This window comes from Pinus tabuliformis, chromosome 7 (assembly GCF_031772625.1).
Source record: "Pinus tabuliformis cultivar Carrire ecotype Pingquan chromosome 7, CPIR1, whole genome shotgun sequence".
Lineage (NCBI taxonomy): Eukaryota > Viridiplantae > Streptophyta > Pinopsida > Pinales > Pinaceae > Pinus > Pinus tabuliformis.
Genome location: NC_142293.1, coordinates 646,057,902 through 646,076,203, shown reverse-complemented (window position 1 = coordinate 646,076,203; position 18,302 = coordinate 646,057,902). Strand labels below are relative to the sequence as shown.

The 18,302-nt window shown below is 34.5% G+C and overlaps 1 protein-coding gene across 2 annotated transcripts; it reads left to right on the top strand.

Moving 5' to 3' along the window:
* Positions 1 to 13,165: 13,165 nt before the first annotated feature.
* Positions 13,166 to 14,356, top strand: LOC149249106 (uncharacterized). Of its 2 annotated transcripts, none has more exons than XM_089456173.1 (3): positions 13,166 to 13,516; positions 13,694 to 13,789; positions 13,993 to 14,356. In XM_089456173.1, coding segments are annotated over exons 1-3 (384 nt in total). In that variant the 5' UTR covers positions 13,166 to 13,230; the 3' UTR covers positions 13,995 to 14,356. The 2 variants fall into 2 exon arrangements, with proteins under 2 accessions (XP_089312299.1, XP_089312298.1); XM_089456172.1 differs by having other exon boundaries at positions 13,174 to 13,516; positions 13,640 to 13,789.
* Positions 14,357 to 18,302: the final 3,946 nt, after the last annotated feature.

The following is an 18,302-nucleotide window of genomic DNA, read 5'->3' as shown; positions in this document are numbered from 1 at the left end:
TCCTAAAAGCCTTTGGTTAAAAATTCAATATATTAAGGAAAGGTTAGCTAATAATATTCATATATATATGTGTTAACTTAATTAGTTAAATGTTGTTTAATGGTAGGTTGGTAAGTGGTTGAAGCTTAATTAGTTAAATGATGTTTCATGGATGTTTAATGGTAGGTTGGTAAATGGTTGAAGTTTAATTAGTTTAATGATGTTTCATGGTAGGTTGGTTGAAGGCTGATTTTAATAAGTTGATTAATAATGGGAGGTTGGCAATTTTTTTAATTGGGATATCAATTAATAATTATATGTGTGGGGTTAATTTCTTAAAAGTAAGTATTTGGTTTGATTTTTTTCAATAAACATATCATTTTTTTTTATGAGTAGTTAAACATACCACAACAAATGGAGTTAGTTATGTAAGTTTATTTAAGGCATTTTTATAATCTTATAATTTTAAATTAATTCTAGTTTTTTTATTTAATGTGTTGAGAGATAATTTTTATATTCTAGTATGAGTGGGACACTTAATTTTATGGATGCTTCACATGGAGTTTGATGCACGGAATTTGAAAAAAGTTATTAACTAGCATTTGCACGAGATGTTGCAAAGGAAACATTGTAAGTCGGTAGCCTGTATAGAAAAAGAGCATAGATGAAAAAAGATGTGATCTAACTATAACAAAATTTGAGTGAAAAACGAATCATAATGATCATTCGAAGATTTCCATGGTGAAAATCTTGAGAATGATGAGCACTTGAAAAACAAGTCCTCATGTTTGCAAATGGCAGTGTAAGCATAATGTGTCTAAAACATTTATCAAGCTCCAAGGAGAAAAGCCAAATATGTGTGTTGGATGGTGAATAGACAAGGTCAATCATTCTTTCTTCTTTGCAGCCTCAAATACAATATCCTTGAGAGTGTAGTAAAAATTGGGCACATGCATATTAGGAAATGCACACTAATCAAAACACCAATCTGTGACAAGAAACATCACTATCAATTTCAGAAATATATGCATTCAAAATTAGCATACAAATTTCCACATTCCATGACTTCATTAAATATTTCCTACCAATCACATACTACTAATATATCGAATCTCAACACAGTGTTATAATGCCACAGTAATGGATTGTAGCAAAGTAATTAAAATAATTAGTAAACGATTGAAATTTCCATGCACTTTGGAAAAATTCTTACCTACGAATTAGATTCCTTCAATAAAATTCACTCACTTGAGAAAAGGGATTGAACAAAGGGCATGGCATAATAGATATAAAAGTCAAGCTATCGTGAGATTTATATGTGTGAAGCAGGATGGATGGTAGATCCTTTGGTATAGCTAATACAAGTCTGCTTGGGATTTGGCTACAAATTCATCATTACATGTACATGGTTCTTATTGGTCAAGTAATGTGACTTGGTCCAGTGGATTTATCCCAAGATTGAGTTTTCATTAACTAAAAAAGGTAGAATTGTTTGTGAACTAGCAAAAGAAATTTATTCTTAGTGTGTATCTGTTAGGTAGGCTTCCTTTCAAGAGGAAAAACTTTGAGAACAAAAACCTTCGAACCCAGACCTTAATTATTTAATACCGGTAATATGGAAAGCCAAATAAGAGATGGAAATGCATAGAACATGATAATGAAAATTCCATAAATGAAAGATACAAATCTACCTACCTACTATTGAAAAGAACAAAATTTTAAATAATTTTACAACCTCAAATATATTTCACCTAGTTTAGACCCTTGGAAATATCAATTTAAATGACAAATCTAACTAATTTACTGTGGACTGAGGATAAATAGAATTGACACTAAATATATTAGAATATATTGTCACTATGTAACATATGTCCTCGTCGATGAATAATGCTCTTGTTGCTGGGAATACATAAATTTACTTTATACTTTGAAGAATAAAATATAAGAAAGCATTAGTAGCAATCTTTCTCATAGTAATATTATTCCCTCTACACAACCAAAAAAATCTTAATGTGGCCAATCATTAAGCTAACATTTTAGGAATGATTGATAGGAGACAACAAGAAATTATACTATTGTTTATCATTTCATTCTATGTTTCTGTAAACCCTAGAAAAGACATTGAAATTATGTCTTTATCATGCATGATGATGAATAGAGTTGTAATATAAGAGATTGAAAGGCCAATTTTACAAGATATGCTATGGAGAACTATCTGGTCCATGTCTAATATGAATTGGATTTTAATGAAGGGAATAGGGAGGTAGAACATTCTAACACTTTGCATCTTCTGAGAGCATCAATCTCATGGATGATTCTAAAGGGTGAGGGAAAAGCTACTAAGATCTTTTGTCCATTGGGCACCCACAGTCCCTTTTTACCAAGAAACATACTTCTTTATGGTTGTCCCCAAACCATTCACAAAATAAATTTGTCAACATAAATAAATTCATCGGGAAGCCAGAGATGTCATCCAAACTTACAAAATCCACAAAAAGAAATGTTGAGAGAAACATGTGTTGCCTCCATATTCCAGAGGATGATCCCAAGAAGTGTTCGAAAATGGTCATGCCATAAAATTACTAATGATATGTTCCACTACAAAGTGAGGAATAGTTGAAATGCAAAATTAATGAAAAATGATTTACAAATGAATTATTATGTAAAACATTTCTATTCCATCTTAAAACTCTAGTTGCACACAGGGACAAAATGGTAAACAATTGGTAAATAATGAATTCTAAACAAATATGGATGTTAAGAAAGGTAAGCAACTGACAAGTGATGAATTATAAACAAAAAGGATCTTAAGGAACTTTTTTCCACCAGAACATATTTCATGTGGATTTGTTTTGAAAATGAACACTAATTCTTGGAATCTAGAGGCATTGTCCACATTTGCATGTGCTGCTAGAAAGATTAAACAAAATAAATTGTTGAGATAAATTCATGCTTACTCCATATTTTCTAGAAAACAATCCCCTGACGCTTTTCAGTTGAGAAAAGATACAAATTAGATCCCTGCAACAAATTCACTCACTTGAGGAAAGGGATTGAATGAACGACATGGCGGAACATAGATAAAAGTCAAGTTATCATGAGATTTATATGTGTTAATCAAGATGGATGGTAGATCCTTGGGTATTGCTAATACAAGCTTCCATGATATTTGGCTACAAATTCATCATTGCATGGACATGGTTATTACTGGTCGGGTGATGTGACTTAGTCCAGTGGATTTATCCCAAGATTGCATTTACATTAACTGAAAAGGGTAGACTTGTTTGTGAAAGAGAGAAATAAATTTATTTTCAGTATTTATCTGTTACTACTGCCATAAAATTACTACTGATATGTTCCACTGCAAAATGAGGAATAGATGAAATAAAAAAATAAAGAAAAATGTTTTACAAATGACTTATTACATAAAATATTTCTATTCCATCCTCATACTATGGCTACACATAGTGACAGAAAGGTAAACAACTCATAAATAATGAAGTCTAAACAAATAGTGATGTTAAGAAAGGTAAGCAACTGGGAAGCAATTGATTTTAAATAAAAAATATGTTAAGGAACATGTTTCTACTAGAACATCCTGAAACTATGGCTCCACATAATGATGGAAAGGTAAACAACTAGTAAATAATAAAGTCTAAAAAAATAGCAATGTTAAGAAAGGTAAGCAACTGGAAAGCAATGAATTGTAAATAAAAAGGATGTTAAGGAACATGTTGCCACCAAAACATATTTCCTGTATAGTTTCTTTAACACTAACGCTTGGATCTAGAGGCACCATCCATGCTTACAAGATCAACAGATAAATGTGTGCTCACTCCGTTTTTTTGTCTGCTCCATATTTTCCGACACACGATCCCATGAATATTTTTGGGTACACAAAGTGTTTGAAAATTGCGACTGATATATGAATTAAAGAAGATAAGAGATCGAAAATCCGATATCATTGTTGAGTTGTTCGAAACAATTATTTTCAGATCTCCACAGCCAATATGATCCAACAATGAAAATTCTTTTAATCGTCTAACTCACAAATGGACTATTTCACAATGAGACACGGTGGAAAGTGGGGGAATTATTCTCAAAGGGAACGCCCGACGATGTAATTATATTTTATATGTTCGATGTAAATATAAGTATATAATATATTTTGCTTGACCCATTAATTTTAAAATGGAGAAAACGGTCCCAACATATATCAACCACATTTACTAATGACATTGTACTAATTTATATTAATAACTAATTTCAAGTAAAATTATGTTAATATAACCACTTTTATGTTTTCTCAACATATTTTTTTTTTAATTTTTTAATTTTTAATTTTTAATTTTTTTTTTCTTCAGAAATTTGATAAGAATTTGTGAGAATTGTAAACATGAATTGTGAAATTTGCATAAACAAAATGTTTCAGAGTTTTCCAAAACTCTCAAACTATTTATATATTTAAAAATATATTTTAAGTAATAGAAAATTACAATCTCACCAATAATTATATTACCAATTAAAAAATAATAAACAAAATAATTAAATGATTTCATATATCAATTATAAAAGTTTCAAATATTAACATGAGATATTGAGAAAGTAGAAATTAGAAAAAATAAAATATAGATGTAAATTATGAATACAATTATACCAAATGGAAATATAATTCAATTTTTTAATTGATTAAGTTCATAGTCAATGCAATGGGATCAAAATTATCCTTACTAAAAGATCTCAGCTCATTCAGAAATTAAATATCAGTGAAAACTACTTTCTTATATCTCCATATTTTTCCTTTCACAATTTCAAATAATGGAAGCTTCTTTGATCTCTTCAAAGGCTTCCATGAAACACTTGGACAACATATGTGCATCGATATAAGGTTTTTTCCCATCACTTGAATCTTGATGGTGCCCATATAAGTCAGAATAGCTACATACAGAGACTGCAAAAAATATTTCAACCGTAAACTATGTTTAATTTCAAAATATTTAAACTTCAAATACCCTATTGTAAATCTACTACATTAATTGCATACCAATAAAAATAACTTTAGTGTATTTACTCACCATAGGTGCACCAGATATTGTTAGAGCATAACAGTGCACAGCGGAAAATAAAGGCAAATACAGTATAAAAACCATACACAAATGACACAGTGATTTAACGTGGTTCACCCAACCAATCTGGGCTACGTCCACCAAACAGAGGCATCAACAATCTTATTAATAATCAGGAGATTACAAATAATTATTTCCTTATACTCTCTACTACCACACCCCAATATCTGTACGAGCATATATTTTATAGCTAATAGAATCCAACTGACTCATAAATCCCCTCACAACAAATATAGGATGCATTAACTCTTTCCCAACAAAATAGAGCTAATTTAGCAACAAATCCTATTGTTGTCACATACATGAGATTTTACCCAATTTGTTAAAACTGAAAATCTCAACAATCTCCACCTTCACAACAATTAGCCTGATACCATGTTTCTTTATTATTTTTATCTTTTCTGCAAGCCAAGAGAAGCCAAACACCAACGTAGCTTCTCTAACAAAACTGGTTTCATGAACATGTCTGCACAGTTCTCCTTTGTATGCACCTTTTCAAGAGAGACTCCCCTTTCAGTGATAACATGTCTTACAAAATGGTACTTGATTGGTATATGCTTTGATTTACTATGATAGGCCAGATTCTTAGCCAAATGTATTGCACTTTGACTATCACAAAATAACTTGATGTTGTCCTGCAACCTACCAAACTCACCAAACAAACCTTTCAACCAAATCGTTTTTTTGCAAGCATGAGAAGCAGCAACGTATTCTACTTCAGTAGTGGATAAAGCAACAATGTTCTGTAGCTTTGACATCCAGCTAATAGCTCCACCTGCAAGAGTAAAGACATACCCTGATGTTGACCTTCTCTTATCCAAATCACCTGCAAAATTGGAATCAACATATCCACAAACAAATTCACTACTTTTATTTTAAGTGATACAATAATCGCTTGTGCCTCTCAAATACCGAAGCACCCATTTCACTGTTGACCAGTGTTCTTTACCTGGATTTGCGATATACCTGCTGACAACCCCAACTGCATGTGAAATATCTGGTCGAGTACAAACCATCGCATACATCAAACATCCTACTACATTGGCATACGGAATTCAAGACATATATTCCTCTTCTTCATCTGTATTAGGACATAAACTAGAAGAAAGCTTAAAATGGGAAGCTAAAGGGACTGACACAGGCTTCACATTGTTCATACCAAACCTCAAGAGTATTTTCTCAATATACTTCTGTTGTGATAGCCACAGCTTACCATTGCTCCTGTCTCTAAAAATCTCCATGCCCAAAATCTGTCTTGCTGCTCCCAGATCTTTCATATCAAACGTCCTTGCCATCTGAGCCTTTAACCTGTTGATCTCCACTATGCTTTTGCTTGCTAAAATCATATCGTCAACATATAACACTAAGATAATGAACATGCCATCATTTAATTGCTTAAAATAAACACAATGATCATATTCACTTCTTATATATTTCTGACTCAACATGAAAGAATCAAACTTCTTGTACCATTGCCGAGGCGACTGCTTCAGGCCATACAATGATTTCTTGAGCCTGCAAACAAATTTCTTATTGCGATGCTGAACAAACCCTTCTGGTTGTTCCATATAAATTTCCTCATCTAAGTCTCCATGTAAAAATGTAGTCTTAACATCTAGTTGTTGCAATTCTAAATCAAGCAAAGCGACTAATGCTAACACAATTCTAATTGAAACTATTTTAACAACTAGTGAAAAAATCTCATGAAAGTCAATGCCTGCTTTCTGAGAAAAACCTTTTGCGACCAACCTCGCTTTGTACCTGTCCTCAGTATCATTCACACCTCGTTTCAACTTGAAAAACCATTTACATCCCACAGTTTTCCTGTCTTTCAGAAGTTCAACCAGATCCCATGTGCTACTCTTACCTAAGGCCATCATTTCGTCCTTCATGGCTGCTTTCCACTTGTCACTTTTCGAACCTTCTACAGCTTCCTGATAGCACAGAGGTTCATTGTCATTAGCGGTAAATGCAACTGAAGTAACATAATCATCATACCTTTTAGGAGGGCGTTTGATTCTTGTAGACCTCCTTAAGGATGTTTCTGGTGCTTCCACAATTGGCTAACTACCATCTGTATGAACTTCTTCATGATCAACATCTAAGACCTATTCATGATCTACATTTGAACCCTGTTCATGATCTGATTCTGAAACCTGTGCATGACTAGTATCTGAACTATGGTCATCATGACTATCATTAGAAGTTCTTTCAAACTGAATGGGCTGAAAATCAGATACATCATCCTGTTTCAATCTATTATCTACATCTAACTGTACAAGAGATGATTCATTAAACTTTACATCTCTGTTGATGATGATCTTGCAGGTAGTAGGATCCCACAATCTATATCCCTTTTTTCCATCACCATATGCAACAAAGATATACCTTTTTGACTTTGGATCTAATTTAGTTCGCTAATGTTTAGGCACTAGAGCATATGCATCACAACCAAACACTCTAAGTTTAGAATAATCACAAGGATGACCTTTCCATACCTCTTGAGGAATCTTGCAACCTATCGCTGTGGATGGTGATCGATTTATCACATAACAAGCTGTAGCCACCGCTTCTGTCCACAATTCCTTCTGCAAATCGGCATTACTCAGCATACTCCTTGCTCTCTCTAAAAGAGTCCTATTCATGTGTTCAGCAACTCCATTTTGCTGAGGAGTATAAACAGCGGTCTTATGTCTGTCGATCCCTGCATCCTTGCAATAGTTTTCAAACTCCTTGGAAGTAAACTCACCACCATTGTCAGTTGTTAAACATTTTATAGTTCTACCAGTGATGTTTTCTACCAATGCTCTAAACTACTTGAAAATTGTAAAAACATCAGACTTCCTTTTCAACATGTAGACCCACACTTTCCTAGAAAAATCATCAATAAACGATACAAAATATGACGAGCCACCATATGAGGTTGTAGGGGCTGGACCCCAAACATCTGAATGGATATAATCAAGTATTTCTTTACTAGTATGTTTGCCTATTTTAAACTTTTTCTTACTTTGTTTTCCAAACAGACAATGTTTACAGAAATCTAACTTTCCAGACTTTAGATTAGGAAGTAACTTGCGATCAGCCAAAATTTTTAAACCTCTTCTGCTCATATGGCCCAACCTTTGATGCCATACGCGAATGGAACTACTGTCATGTTCAGACACCGTAGACACATGATCTGACCCTGTTCTTCCTTTTAACTGAAATAGATTTCCTACCTTCTTAGCTTTCATTACTAGTAAAATACCTTTGTAAATTTTCATTACTCCACCTTGAATTATAGTTTTATATCCATTTGTGTCAAGTGCTCCTAGTGAAATTAGATTTTTCCTTAAATCTGGTACATGTCTTACATCAGTTAACATTTTGATTGTCCCATCAAACATTTGCAGTTGTATACTCCATATTCCCACAATATTACATGTGACATCATTACCCATGTACACGACTCCATCATTAATTGATCTATATGTCTTAAACCATTCTCTATGAATACACATGTGGTTTGATGCACCAGAATCTAACAGCCAATGTTGATCATGATTTGACAAATTAACTGATAACACTTCATCACTCATACCTGAACCAGATGCCGAACCTGTATCTGTCGTGTTTGCTTCCTTCTTCTCTGTCGAAGAATCTTCTTTAGAAGTTTGTTGTCGCTTCCAGCAGTCCTTCTTCAAATGCCCCGATTTGCCACAAAACCAACACTTTACCTTACTCTTCTTCCCTTTTGACTTTGACTGTGAGTCGCTTTGCCTGCTGAAGCGTCGTTCTTTAGAACGACCTCTGACCATCATTGCTTCTGATGTAGAGGTATCTAAATTCGACCTTCTCCTTGTTTCTTCAGATAATAAAGATGCAACTACATCATCAAACTCAAGGGTTTCTGATGAACTAAGACTTATAGAAGTAACAAAATGATCCCATGACTCTGGCAACGAGCACAATAAAGTAATAGCTTTATCCTCTGATTCAAATTTTACTTCTATACTTTCTAATTGCACCAGGAGAGTATTAAAAACATTCAAATGATCAGTAATTGATGTACCTTCCTTCATTCATAAATTGTACAATTGTCGCTTTAGGAGAATCCTATTGGTTAAGGATTTTGTCACGTACAGCTTCTCAAGCTTCGTCCACAAACCAGCAGCTGTTTTCTCCGACACGATATTAAACAAAACATCATCCGCCAAACACAGCTGAATAGCACTCACTGCTCTTTCATCCCTCTCGGTCCACTCATCATTTGTCATGTTGTAAGGCTATTTGGTCTTTCCCATCAATGCCTTCGCCACGCCTTGTTGCACAAGCAGATCATACATCTTCACCTTCCAGATCTCGAAGTTGTTTTTGCCATTAAACTTCTCGATTTCAAAATGAGCACTCTGAGTTTTTGCCATACTGTATAAAAAAAAAACAATCTCCAATTCTAACCTGTTAATCAATCAGATTAATATCTAACAAAAAATTGCCTTTGCCTTCTACTGTACTGCCTTTACTTTATCAAAAAATCACCCTCCCTGTAAAATCTGCAAATTATAAATCAAAAACAAATAAAAAATTACAGTTTTACCAACACAGTCCTCGGTTGGCACACTTAAGGGGTTTTGGCGCGTCCTGAACAACAGACGATCCGTGCCGGAAGCAAAATCGGTTAAAATATGGAAATTGGTGCGACTAAACCTGTCGGATCTGTGCCAATCAGGATATCGGCTCTTTGGCGCGATTATCAAGCTCAGATCCGTGCCAATTGGCGCTCCTGTTCCTTAATTACCCATGCCAATCTGTTCACTACCTAATATTGGCGCGACTGTTTCGCCTGAAATCGCGCCAATCGCCTAATCTCAGAAAAAACTCCACCCGCCGCTTTGTTGCACGCACGCACTCGCTCCTCAACACACTCTGATACCAATTGTTAGAGCATAACAGTGCACAGCGGAAAATAAAAGACAAATACAGTATAAAAACCATACAAAAATGACACAATGATTTAACGTGGTTCACCCAACCAATCTAGGCTACGTCCACCAAACAGAGGCATCAACAATCTTATTATTAATCAGGAGATTACAAATAATTATTTCCTTATACTCTCTACTACCACACCCTAATATCTGTACGGGCATATATTTTATAGCTAAGAGAATCCAACTGACTCATAAATCCCCTCACAACAAATATAGGATGCATTAACTCTTTCCCAACAAAATAGAGCTACTTTAGCAACAAACCCTATTGTTGTCACATACATGAGATTTTGCTCAATGTGTTAAAACTGAAAATCTCAACAGATACAAAGAAGGAAAAGTCTTTTACTGCATTTCCATCAATTGCGATCTTTTCCATTGGACCAATCATATTTGATATCATGATCGTTGAATTGGTAATAGTATTATATAGAGATATGGAAGTCACGTGGATTGTATCATGAAGGACCATTAAAGAGACAATATTAATTTATTCCATATAATTAAAAAAAAAAAAAAATTATTTAAAAAAATGAAATATACCTGGGGTCCTGTTAACTTCGCTAAATATCTCAGGATTTTTGCATTGATGAAAACTCCTAGAGGCATTTTATGTCTATCTATGATACACTTTGCCTTTCCGACAAACTCTAGAGGATTGTACCCTTTTCCTATTATAAGTACTGGCACGTGCAAGAAACCAAAGTAATTCATCCATGGCAATTGAGTTTTTAGTTTTATCATCTCATCTATTCTATGCACAAATATAAGTTGTTAACAGATCTCAAATAATGACAATTACAGAATGAATAAAAGAGTCATCTTTAACTTAATTTCATAGATTTAGAAAATTTTCTAAAATCATGTAAACCAGACAATATGAATCAGTACTGTGATCATATGGCTGTGATCACATACCCCTCCTAAATTATTCTTGATCTATCTGATGTCCTCCAAGTGAATTGTAGTAGAAGAAAGGGAAGTGTGCATGTTTTTGACTCTAGGGGGTCCCCAAATAGGCAGCTGGCTATCGCCAATCCATTCGGTCATTCTCAACAAATAGCTTATTACATCAACAATCATCCACCATAGTAAAAGTATGAAATATGAGAGTGTTTGATAAAAAAATTGTTGCAATGGACTGCTTCGAGGAAGCCATGGATGAAGTATAACTACGCTTGATACTAGGAAATGTCAGTGGAAGATATAGATTGTCGACTCTGCTAGTAATGGTAAACAATGTGGAAATGAAAGAAATGCCATCTATGAGGGAATGATGGATCTTGATAAGAAGAGTGGCTCCACATTCGGCCTGACAATGTGCATCAAATAATTAAAAGAACCAGTGATGGCAAGGATCAACTTTGAATTCATACCCAGAGCCCTCGATCATTGAGGAGAACAAAATGAGGGAAAGGTGGGGAAGTAACTGTAGTATATTCTTGGGTTATAATAAATATAAATATCAATAAGGTGAACGGTTGCACAAATCAATATTTACTTGACAGTTAAGTGAGATCTAATGATTGAAGAACTCTCAAACAAGGGTGGATTGAGCTTGAGTCCAATCCAAAGGTGGATTGAGCTTGAGTTCAATCCAATTGACTTTTAATCTTTACATGATTCTTTCGTACAAGGGTGTCCTCTCCAATGCATTCCTCAGCTTTTCAGGAGAGTGATATTCTACGATATGGAGACTGTGGGGTAAGGAATTCCATCTCCTCTGGCACTCTTGTTGGCTTTCTTTCCCCAACAACTTGAGTGTGTCTTTAAAATGTGAGATGGCTTGTTGCTGGGTGTCAAGGCATTTGGGTGCTAGGTCAACATCATTGGAGATGATGCTATCATTGCTAATGAAAGCCATTGGTCTCATGAGCTCCGCCCTGATATATAATGGTTCATTTTCTTCATTTTCCATGACTCTCTTTACTTCCTTAGCTCCTGCCTCCTCATGAGTCATCTAGGATGCTAAGGCCATTAGCTATGTATCCTTTATTTTTTCATTGGGATCCCAAATATTCATATGAGTCAAGGTGATTTTTTGAATGCAAAACTCAACTAATAATGCTCTATCCTCCATGCCAGCTTGGTGGAAAAATTCAGTGACTTTTTTGTAATCTTGAAATGACATAGGCCCATGTTGTGCTAAAGTTTTTGATTTGGACTCCCCCTCTCTAAGATCACTTAATTCCTTGCTCATTTCAAGGACCTTTTCTTCCATGAGGCCCACATCTTCCACCTTCTTAGACTTAGAAATTTTCATCCATCTATGGGTTCTTCCTCTTTTTGCTTCTAGCTCAAAGAAAAGTGGAACTGCAAATTTTTGCGGAATAATTCTCCCTCCTTCAATGAATTTATAATATGATCTTAGGCTAGGTTGTGGATTAGGCTTTTGGAGTTATGGGAAGTCCCTCTCAAATTTTTTTGGGGAAGCTGGTACCTCTTGTAGCTATTGTGTCACATTATGTCCCTGGTGTTGCTCATTCTTCCCCTCCTATAGCACACTCTATTTTCCTGTAGCATTCTCCTCTTCCTATAACACACTTTGTTTTTCCTGTAGCATACTCTGCCCCTCCTATAGCTTCCCATTTTATCCTTGTTTGAGGGTGGTAGGTGTCTTGGGTTGTTTTAAAGAGGTTGATCTGGTTGTGGGCTTCCTTACATATGCTATAACATTTTTTGTTATGGGTTTCGGAGAGGTGACCTCCTCAATTTTTGGATAGGTGACACTTATCACAAAAATGGTATCAAACAGAAGGAATAAAAACAAACAAGCATGTGGTTAGGTTATAAAAAATTGTATGATTTGTTTGTATGACAAACAAAAGGAATAATTTAGCCGAGACATAATACGTCCAAGAGATGTGGAGCAGCAACCAGCCGTTGAGGGGTGTGGCCGAGAAAATATCACCATCAATTGTTTGAAACGTTAAAAAAAATATCCATCATCGTTTAAGGAAGCGATGAGATGGGCAGGTGGTTAGGAACCTCGCCACGGTTGCACGCTCTCCTCCATCGCCTTCTTTATCACTCTTATCTCAGCGAGAGGATGAGGCGATACGTTTTAGCCGACGATTAGGATGCCGTTTGGATAACATTGTACCTTCGCATCATCTCATTCCTCTCCTCCCTTTTTAACTGCGCCAATCCCCATGATACTCCCCCCGCTTCTTCTCTTCATTTGTAGATTCCACAGTACAATCATACATTTGCATAGTAAATCTGTCAGAGCCATGAGAATTCAACGAACCAATCGAATCGATCGGCGGTCGATTCTCATGCAAACATACGATGATCGGAACAAGGATCCGCGTGTGCTTATGATCCGCACGGTTCAGCATTTGATCGAGAGATGTCTGCTCTTTCGTATGGATCTCCACGAATGCGTCGAAACCCTTGCCAAGCATGCCAACATAAACCCTATTCTCACCGTCGCAGGTTACACTTAATTACTTTTCCCATCGTTCGCTCTAATTTCTTCGTAATGACATTGTAGTTCACTGTAATGTTGGCATACGTTATATATGGTTCAATATGAGATTATTAATTTAATGGCTGCAGTTTGGAAGGGCTTGTTAAATGAAAACGGGGATTTCTTCCGGGCCTATTTTGTAGGCAGCGCGAGATTATATAATCCTGCTCCTCCTGCACACGCGGCCAAGAAATATTTTGGTACACGTATCTCGGGCATGAATATCAACCCTGTAATCTGTAAGTATCTCTCATTTTATTCTTCTCTCTTCCTCTTGTGGTGATGTATCTTCATGTGGTAATTACTCATGCATGATCATGGTTATTTGGAGTCACTAATTATATAAATCTTCCCAATATTTTGTTTCATATTTCAATTAATTATGAACAGACTTTGTTTCATATCTCAATTAAACAATCTGACTTTGAAAGACTTGTTACAGGAACAATCTGAGACCATTAATCATACATATAATGGAAACACTGAATGCCTTGCTCTACACAACGACCAAATGCGTTTAGTGTAGATTTTGGTTACTCCTTTGCACATCCGAGGCGCGGGGACATTTGGGCAGACATTACCCAATACATATATTTGTTTTATGGAGGCAAAAACTTTTTATTTTGTGTCAAATGGGAAGAAATTTAGAAACAAAATTTACAGATCTACGCATGCTTCACCATTAGTTCGAATCGTGTTCCCTATAAACATGATTATGATTTTATTTAGGTTTAAGCCTACTTCTGTATGAAGCATGATTTTTATACGAGTTTATTGCTGGGTTCCCTCTGCACATGATATATATATTAGAGTTTATTTCTTGTATTTAATTTATTTATAAATTTATTTGTTTGAATTTCGGTTTTCTATGAAGTAAAATAGATCCGAGTTAAAAGCGATAAGAAAAAGTTTTTATTTAAAATTTTTTCCAGCAAGGATGTTTCATGGTACCCTGTTAAGTGATTGAAGGTTGATATTCATAGGTTGATTATTCATATATATTTTAAGAATTTTAAGTGTTAGCTTAAATGATGTTTCATGGTATTTTAGTAAGTGGTTGAAGAGTGACCTTTTTTTATTTGGATATCAATTAATTAATTTTCGTAAGAGTAAGAATTTGGTTTGAATTTCTTCAATAAAACATCTTTATTTGTTTATGAATAGTGGTATATATCACAACATTAAATAGAAGTCATACCAATCCTCATAACTAACACAAATGGAGTTAGCCATGTAGGTTTATTCAAAACATTTTTATCATTTTATAATTTTAAATTAATCGTAGCTTTTTTAATTATTGTGTTGAGAGATATTTTATATATTTTAGTATGAGTGATATGTTTAATTTCATGGATACTTCATATGGAGTTGATGTATAGAATTTGAAAGAAGTTATTAAAAACAGTTTTTTTTTTTTTTTCAATCATAAATAACATAGTTTAATATCCATCTCAAGTAAACTATTTTCATACACATAATTGAAAGTAATATATATATAATTGAAAACAATTATATATATCTATATTAAAAAATTCCTATTCTGAACATAGGCATTTTTTGTTTTCATACATCCTGGTATGAGAGAGAAGTGTACTTTTTTCAATGCTTAAGATGGAATTAAGATGGTATTTTCCAGCATCACATACATGTGTAATTAGTTTCTTACTCAATTTAAAGTTGATAGTTGGAATCTCTATATACAAAATGGGCATCTATTCATTTTAATTTGGATCTATTTGGAGTGGAAAGACATCAAATCTTCAAGATACAAATCTCTCTCACATTTTTTAAACTAAAAAAGATTTTCACCTCTAAAGATTTGATCTCTTGACACATGATAAATATGAAATTAAGATAAATCTATGATGATTTGAAAAATAAAATAAATAAATAAATTTATATGAAACAATTGTTAATTAATTTTAGTGTCTTCTCATTGTGGACCTTTTTGTTCCATTGTAATGTTACTGAGACTTAATTCAATAATCCCTTTCAAAATATATTAATATTAGAGTTACTTATACAAGGAGAGGAACAAGTGGGGCACGTGTATCAATCAAGCAGTTTCGCATTAGCAAACTCAGAATCTGACTCATATGGATTCAATTAAGGTGGTAAAGAAATGTATCAAGCAAAAATCAGAGGAAGTTAGTCTTACACTTGGGAATGATATAAAGTTGAATGATATGGAGGAGATAGAAGTAGTTGTGGGGCATTTTGTGAGCAAGCTTATGTCGTTAAGCATTCTGCAATGGAGGAAAAAGTCTTTCTTCTTGCCCTTCCTAGGCTACTCTCCTTGTTGCTTGCTATTGGTCGCTAGGTTGGCCAAGGATGTATATTGATTGCTACAATATCGATGGGAGTGAGGCAAATAAGTCCTAGCCCTTAAAAAAAATGGACCATCGGCTTCGATGCTTGCTCAGATCACATAAGGTTTATTTCGATCTAGGTTCATTTTCCAAGGCTTCCCCTTATATATTTTTCGACGAATGTGTTCAAAGACATTGGGAATACCTTAAGGCACTTTTATGATGCTGATTACTCTTATCTGGAATTTGGATACATGGGTATGGTGAGGATCCTAGTAAGTTTAACTATGGGGGTGGGTATGGCCAAAAGCATAGCCATTAAGTGAGGTGCCCATACATATAACAAAGCCCTAGATTACGAATGGGTGCTATTTCATTATGGCCACTTCCATTCTTAAGATTATTTGGGGAAAAATTATAGATCATGATCCGAAATTGATTAAGGATCTAAGAAGGCCTAAAAATCAAAGTTACTGGAATCAAGCGAAAGTAGCACCATTGCGTAGAGTTCGCAGAAAGATCCTAATGCAACTTGAAAAGGTGTATTTGACCTCCAAATGAATGAGGAATTGCTCGTGGAAGTTTGTGACGAACTAGTGTTTTACTGCTCAACACATGGCATTTACAGTCAATAGGTCAAGGTCAACTCTAGGTTGGGTGTAGATTTTCATTACATGATGAAGGTAAAAGTCTCATAGCACAAACATATGGTTTATGAACATACATATATATTGTGGTGTAAAAACCATATATTAAAATATATGTTATGATATTAAATTCATACCTTAGCATAAAATTATTTAAGTCATATAACATATATTAAATATGGAATGGCGCAAATGTGATGGGTTATAAACCTTGGGAACGAAATATATTACCAAATAATATATTGAAAACTATATGTTACAAATACATGGTGGCTCTATCAAAAGATCTATGTATGTGGTGGTTATAATGTTATATACCAATTTCCATGAGAACCATCGGAGTTAACGCTCCAAGCTAATGATGATATACATGCTAGAGTCAACATTTTTGACATGGAGCCACCACTCCAACGTGACCGCAAAGGATTTCGCACCATTTTGAAACCACCATTCACACGTGACATGCTATATTTGATATGTGGTTGTAACGATTTATGCCATGCGTCGATAGCTTATGCCGCCATCATATTTATGTTATATTTAAAAGGTTGGTTGCATAATATCGCAAGCCATGTATCACATTGGATTGTGCTAGGGTTTAATGTTTTATGGTGCGGTTCTAAACAATATGTTAACTATACAGCCATATTGTTATATGGTTACAAAGGTGATATGTAATTTAATTCATTTGCTATATTTGGGTTAGCCACAAACACTATATACATGTAATGTTATGCCATGAAAGAGGTAGTGAATAATAATAGTTGTGAGAAGAATTTTTGGAGCAGCTTTGGAGATTTGGAGGCAGAACATTGCAGGTATATTCCAGAAGTTGTAAGAGGTATATTTTAGTGCCATCATTCACGTCGGATTCCTGAGGCAGAGCAGATCACAATTAGACCAGTCAGAAATTCCATTGATGTAACTTTGATATGTTGTTTGGCGTATGAAGTTTTATTAATATAAAATGTCTCCTTGTTGAAGTGTGGGCCCAGAGATGTATGCTTTGAGATAGCCGAGCTCTGTTATCAATTTCTTGTTTTATTTTCTTTTCACATGTTTGTTGTTCTATCATTTTGCTGCAACATTATTATTCAGCTCTCCATGCTTTATAGTTTATGTGATTAAGTGGTGTTCTAATACTTCATGAATTAACTTGTTTTAGAAACATAAGCAAATCAAAATTTCAATTAAATATCTTTATGGGAATCATTTACTATCATAGCAGGTTGTTGATAACTGTGATTTGAAGTGTTCATGACCATTAAGAGAAAATCCAAGCTTGGTGAAGGAGAACTTGTTGAAGGAGATCCAGAAGTTGGCTCGAGAAGAAGGACAACTCAAGGAGAAGATATGGCTGAAGAAGGAAGTGGTGACCATCCTTTTGGATCTGATGTAGGCTTCGTAGATGCTTTCATGACCTTGACAGCCATGGTGAAAGAAATGTATCGAGAGTTTAAGACAACAAAATCTAAAGACGAAGAAGGACAATCATCAAAATCTGGAAAAGAAGATAAAAGCGATCAAAAAGACCCTATCACTTCTCTCTTGACTCCACCTGAAGCTTCAGAATTATTGTTGAACCTTGATGTTAAGTTTGAGTTACCCATGTACAATGGAGAAGTTGATTCCAAGGACAACTGGGTCAGGCAATCAGAGGTATATTGTAGCGTGCAACATATCACTGAAGATGAAGCCAAAATCAGATTAGCATTGGTTTGTTTAATAGGCACAACATTGATATGGTGGAAAAGTAAGTTACAAATAGGTACTCATCATATTAGTAAGATTTTTCT